Below are 6,776 nucleotides of genomic sequence, written 5' to 3' on the forward strand. Positions count from 1 at the left end.
AAAGCCTACCTTAAAGGCAGATGCTGACAGCAGCAGTGATGTGGATGTGAAAAATCATTAAAAATAGTAGGAATGGTATTAAATAGCGAATAAATTATGTAAATGAACCTTGATGAATCTAATTTCATATGGAAGAAACGAAACGGTCATATGAGTTATATGTTAAGAGCTATTAAAGTTCTCGTGAAACAGGGCCAGAACGGTTTCTGGATCCCCTGTTCCGACTTTGGAAATTCATTGTAAATTAACCAGAGATAATTAGGAGTCATGCCATATATGTATAGATTCCTCTATGAGTCTAGTTTCTATAGAAACAAACGGCATCAGTATTGAAGCCCTTTACAGGGAGATATCCAATTCGTAATGCGTGAGGGTCAGTGTAGTCGAACCCTGGATTAGGGGAGACTTTAACTAATAAACTGTACTAATTGGCCCGACCAAAAATTCTAGAAAAAAATATGTTGATGGACTTATGAGTCTAGTTTCAGGTAAAATTTACGAAACTGGTTTTCGAGCTTTAAAACTCAAGATATGATTTTTAAGGCGACAGTGACGCAGTAACCAGCTAGTCTGGAAATTTTTATTTTTTTTTAGGATTGTGAAAACAATTAAGTTAAGTCTATGTGCACCTTGTGTTCGACTCCGGTAACGGACTCGGGTACGGGGTGTTACAAAATGTCATGACCTTTAGCGACGCTTTCCCTAAAAATGCCACTAAAGACATGATCTTTATCGACACTTTCCCCAAAAACGCCACTAAAGACCATATATATTTCAACTTCCTTTTTAATCATTTCATATTCATTCTTACCTTAAATGATCATACAAAATTTAAATAACGTAACAATGGACACATTTTAAATTGTTTTTGAGTTCAAAAACATTAATAAGAGAACTTTTCATTTGATCAAAATGTTCATAATCAATCTTTGAAAACCCAATCTAATGACTACAATACACTTTCTTCTAAAAAGTAAAATCTTTGAAACTTCTACCGAATAAACAACATGATGTTCACTAGAAGAAACTTTAACTACAAGCATACTACAATTACTTGTCAGTTTAATTCCAACAGAACTTTTTGATTGACCTACTCCAGACCTGCACAAGTACTTTTCAATTGAAGTTGCTACACCCATGATCATACCTAAAATTGCAAAAACATAGAATCAATGAACTCATATAGAGTATAACAAATCATCTGTGAGCTTTGAAGTTTTTAAAATGCTACACAAAGAACTTACATAATTTATACATATTTATTTCTCTTTTTTTTTCCTGGCTATAGATTTTTCAAAATAATCAATAAAATTATAATAAATTCCACTTTTAGCATAAATTCAAGGGCTTATGCATCCAAAAAATCTTAAAATTTACCCTTAAATAAATCCATAGATCCCTATATTACTCCTATTAAATCCTTAACATTTAATTTACATTCAAGTAAGTTCTAACTCTGGAAGAAAAACACACTTGGAACTCTGCATTACGATCCTCAACCAACGATGGAAGCTGAGAAAGGCAAATTTCAGCAGCCATGTCCCATGCATCCCTGGAATATGCAGAAGAAAATTTTAAAATAAACAACTGAGAAACAAGTTGTAAAGTAAATCAATATCCCTTACAGTACCACATATGGTACTGATGGGTGACCAAAGAATCATACGGCTTACATTTATAATCATTGGAATCAAGACAGTAGAAATAATTGCACAAAGTACTACAATCTAAGCAATAATTAGACAGATACAGTTTTTAATTACTTGTAAACCAAATAAGGAAAAAATGAACATTAAAGCCAATACAAATCACATTTTTAACTAAAAGACTCACTAAAGACTTATATGTAAGAAGAGCAAGAAAAAAAATGGAAAAAGAACAAAACCAAACCAAAACCAACGTCCAAGCATTCCATTTAAAAAAATAAAAGTTAAAATAATTTTAAAATTTTTATATGTTCTTTACTTTTTATAATTTTTATAATATTTTAAAAACCACAAATTTTGGAATTTTTATAAATATTTTGAATTTTAAAAATTATTTTGTATTTTTTGTTGAAAGAGATCAATTTACTCATTTTCAAAACTAACAGGGACCAAAGGGGTATTTTCACCAATTTACTATTCGAATTGTAAAATTCAACTCGACTCGAAACTAGAATTACCCATTCAAATTGACTCGAAGAAATCAAATAACTCGATTCAATTAATTTGAAATTTATTTTTTAATTTTTTTCAAATTGATTCGAGTTTTTCTCACCTCTATTATCATTAGTTTAATCTCTCTTTAAAAAATAAAAAATAAAACATATCATATGTGACAGGTATAATAAACCTATCATCTAACAGGATCACATTTGGAGAGAGAAAAATACCCTAGTTTTCCAAACAATCAAAAAGTATGCAATAATTATTTTTATGATAAACTCATAGATATGGAATAAAAATAAAATAAAATAAAGCAATGAGATATTTTGACATGATAATAAACTTAGCCCTTAATATATATATATATATCTTTTATCACATTAATCTACTTTTGATTACTTCTACTCTCAATAGTTAAATTTTAGTTAAATTGTAATTTTTATGAATGGAAAAGGTGATTGAACTACTAAAATTTTAGTAGCATTAATATGGTAGCCTGCATGAAAATTCAAGTATACTTTATTGTTGGCTTAGATAATTATTTTTAAAAATTTTTAAGAGCTTTTCAATTGATTTTTGATTTTTGATTTTTTACTATTTTTACATATCTTTTGAATTTTACAAATCACACGCTAATTGTCACTTAAATTTTTATGTTAGTGCCATTAAAATTTTAATAGTATAATTCGCTTTTTCATCTAAAAGAAATGGAATTAGATTAAATTTTAAAAATAAAAGTTAAAATAATTTTAAAAATAACATCAATGTAAAAAAAAGTCACTAGAAAAACCCACCTGGATAATTATTGTTCTAGATGTCCTCTTATCATCTCCTTCAATCCATGGGTCTGTATAGTTAATGCGGAATATAGAGTCGATTTGGCCCCTCTTTAAGGAAATATTAAGCTTTTGGTTTCTTCCAAACAAATTTCTATAAGAATATGCAAAGCTGCACATAGGACATAACAAATGAGACAAGATAAACAGCATAAAACGTTGCATCAGATATATATAGAAGACTCAAATTCTTCTCCCTTTAGCCTCAAGAACAATAGGACAGAAATCAAGCAATGCTAAAGGCTCAAAACGACATAAACAGGTCAGTGAGATGAAACATAACATTTGTATGCACAAATCAAATGGAACCGCAAAAGGAGTGAGATGAATGGCACATAAGGAATTAGCCAGGAACTAGATATGCTATGTTACCTTCCAATAAGTCCTGATAAAGGGCCACTTGTAATCCTGCAAAATTACAGATCACTTGCATAAATATAATTTAAGATATACCACAGATAAATAAGTCCGGACTTTAGTAACTAAATTAGTAGAACATGTAGAATTGCAATTTAAACTAGCAAGACTTACCAGCTTGATATTCCACCACCAGCAGAAAAACCACCACTCGGACGTTCAACAACATTCATTACCAAATCAACTTTACCAGCATCTAAAATGTTTACAATCAAACGATAATAGACAAATAAAGGCATAGAAAAGCTCTGAAAATTTCTTTACTTGCAAACTATTACCGAAAAGAAAAAAGAGAAAAAGAGAAAAAGCATGTCATGTGATGCATTTAAAATCAATTAGCATCAAATCCTGTAAAGGAAAAAACAAATGTATTCCATTGGTTTCAAGTTTTCAACAAAAGCTTTGTACTACCCTAGCAACTAAAATAAGTCTTTATGGCAACTGAAAAGTAGAAAAAAGAAAATCTTACTGTCAAACCATAAAAAATTTTGACTTAATCTAGTTGACACTTTTGCTCTTTTTTGGGGGACTATTTATCCCTTGTTTTTAGTTCCTTTATACTATTATTTTTATTTTATTGCTTTTCATTATCTATCACACACACACACACACACACACACACACACACAAAAAGCAACAACTAAAAGCACTTATAGTACAAAGCCTTTGTCTTTCTAATTTAATACTCAACTTTATTGCAGCAATCCTCAACCAACCAAAGCCAATATTCAACAGAACATGTGTTCTTAGAAGCATCTTAGGACCATACACTCAAAAAAGATACAAGAAACCTTTATAAAAAGAAAGCGAGTTTGGGAGTATTTCAGACAAATAAAAATGGTAGCCATATTCTAAAAGCTTAAAGGAAATCCCATGTCAATCTATTCTCATATCTATTTTGAAGTCACTAAGAGAGATTTCCATCAATTACAATGGGAATAAACAAAGCAAATAACATTTAATTTGCTAATACTGCTATTTACTATAACATGATTACGGTTACGCTAATCCATAATAAGAATCCAGAAAAAACCAGTGCACGTTCCTGTTATAACATAATATTTACAACCATAACAATACTAATCCAGAATAAAATTCAGTAGATATTCTTGCTATTGCATTATTATCACCCTGAAAATTCTGCATTAATCAAGTAAATGCATAAAACAATAAACCAAAAACTGACTAGGAGAATGCACATTAAATACATTTTCAGGAACACAACATACAATTTTGTGCAAACTTCTTTAAAAGATATACTCACTCACCTCCAGCTGGTTGAGGAATGATACTGACATCTGTCATAAGACCCATAGTTGACACTGTATCCACATCTCTTTTCCCTTGAAGCATACTATACACCTATAAGAGGATCATTCAAAGGAAGCAACAAAAGATAGTCAGGACAGTGGTGCTTACCACAAGCACTCTTCTTTGATAAGAATAGACTAGCTTCATGATTAATCATCAATTAAAAGTCAATGCATGTAACAAAAGTTGGACCTAGGGTCACACCTGTCCCTTCTTCCGTTTAGTTGGTTCACCACTGAAACAATTACAAGCTTTTACGATCATATATCCCAATACTAATAAATCCAAGAGTCTAATATACATGTTTGAGAGTCTGCCTATTTAAGTAAACAACACCCAAGTGTGGATAAAGCAAACTGAAGGAAGCTTCTTACGTCTTTCGATCAAGGAAGCGTATGGATATATTGTTGACCTCAGCTTCTGCAACTTGTAACCTTATAATACCTCCAGAAAAAATATCAACTCCAGAAACCTATAAGGTCAAAGGACAGTTTAAACAAAATGGTTTGTCTTCAAAGATTAACAAATAGAACATTTGCACGTACAAATTAAAGAACCCAGCAAGGCAAGGTACTAACCAAGCCAAAAAGACCACATTCCATATACCATCCATTGATGGAATTAATTACTTCATCCAAGCGCTTGAGATTTACCACTTTTCCTGCACAGCTTGACACCAAAAGTAAAAATAACGAAGGCCTCTTATGACCATAATTAACAAGCAGCTCATCAAGCTAATCATCTAAGAGCAAGTCTATCCATTGCAATGACCTAAAACCTAGCAGCTCAACTCCATATCAATTCTCTATTTACAATCCTATGATTGTTCAAAACAAGTAGGAAAAAAATAGAAACGACACCAAAATGTAAGTAAAATGAATTTGGCTTGAGACAACATACTTGAAACACCAATCTGATACCATCCCGCGTGTCAACGGCCACAGGCATACAGGAAGAGAAGTAACCGCTATCAATGATCCGGTGGACATCTTCCTGAACCTCCCGCACCGTCAAAGCAGAGTTGGCTGGGCAAGCTTTCAACGCGGTAAGGGCTTCCATTTCGAGGTCTTTCCGCTCCAACTCCTCTCCATCTTTGTTACTGACAAGAACCTCGCTTATCAAAACCCTTTCCTCGTCATAACGAGGCACCTCCGAGCCGGACTGGGTGGAGTCGAGAGAGTTGGGTTGAGACAGGGACAAGGAAGAGGAACATAGCAGAGGCACCAACGGCGGAAAAATTAAAGGTTTAACGGGGGAAAATTTTGGGGATTAAACGCTTTGAAGGAAAATATTTTTTGCGGCGTTTTCATATAAAAATGCCACTATTATTTACTTTTTGCTGAGTTTTTATCGAATAAAAAATGTTTGAATATATAAATTTCCTTTTAGACAAAACTTAAAATACTAATTTATTGAATTAGTAAAATTTATTTGATGATATAATGTTGAGTATATGAATTTTCTCTGTAGATAAATCCTGAAATATTAATTTAAATTTTTTTAGTGTTAGATTTATAAAAAAAATGTTGACTTTTTTTGTCACTTTTGCTCGATTTGAATATAGTATTGAAGTCGAAGCTATTAATTTTCTTTTATTTATTTGAAAAGATAAAACCAAAATAATAATTTATATTTTCTTTTGGTTTAATGTATAATTTGGTACCGAGTTTGATATTTTTAGTATTTAATTCGAGTTTTAAAGTTAATTTGATGATAATTCATGTTTAGATAATAATATTAGTTATTAGTTTTGCTAAAACAACCCTAAAATCATAATTAAATTATATCCATAAATGAAAATTTAAATAAATTTACAATTCACAATTGGCGTTGAATGTTAATTGCTAAGACTCAGTCAACAGTTGGGTGACATCCCAATGCCATCAAACATGTCGTCTAATTTGTATGCCAACACACTAATGTTGTTCAATTGTAGTTTATGTTTCAAATGTTTAGACCTTTTTCTTCCTTTTCAAACCCCATTCAGTTTTAAGCTAATTCTTTAATTGTATGTGATTTCGTTTCACACCCCATTCAGTTTTAATTCCATAATTTATTATGAACA

The 6,776-nt window shown here is 31.2% G+C and overlaps 1 protein-coding gene across 3 annotated transcripts; it reads right to left on the reverse strand.

The window, feature by feature from the left end:
• Positions 1–883: 883 nt before the first annotated feature.
• LOC108469076 (outer envelope protein 80, chloroplastic-like) lies at positions 884–6,036 on the reverse strand. 3 transcript variants are annotated; one of them, XR_001869036.2, is made up of 10 exons: positions 5,612–6,036; positions 5,290–5,380; positions 5,086–5,183; positions 4,916–4,946; positions 4,669–4,762; positions 3,515–3,596; positions 3,356–3,391; positions 2,942–3,095; positions 1,474–1,552; positions 884–1,147 (listed from the first exon to the last, which is right to left on the reverse strand). XR_001869036.2 is itself a non-coding variant. In XM_053018112.1 (9 exons), the coding sequence occupies exons 2-9, from the start codon at positions 5,311–5,313 to the stop codon at positions 1,529–1,531; spliced, it is 543 nt and encodes a 180-aa protein (XP_052874072.1). In that variant the 5' UTR covers positions 5,314–5,372; positions 5,612–6,036; the 3' UTR covers positions 1,290–1,528. The 3 variants fall into 3 exon arrangements, 2 of the variants coding, with proteins under 2 accessions (XP_052874072.1, XP_017625459.1); XM_053018112.1 differs by lacking the exon at positions 884–1,147 and having other exon boundaries at positions 1,290–1,552; positions 5,290–5,372; XM_017769970.2 differs by lacking the exon at positions 884–1,147 and having other exon boundaries at positions 1,290–1,552.
• Between the last annotated feature and the right edge of the window lie 740 nt (positions 6,037–6,776).

The sequence above is a fragment of the Gossypium arboreum genome, chromosome 8 (assembly GCF_025698485.1).
Source record: "Gossypium arboreum isolate Shixiya-1 chromosome 8, ASM2569848v2, whole genome shotgun sequence".
NCBI classification, from domain to species: Eukaryota; Viridiplantae; Streptophyta; class Magnoliopsida; order Malvales; family Malvaceae; genus Gossypium; species Gossypium arboreum.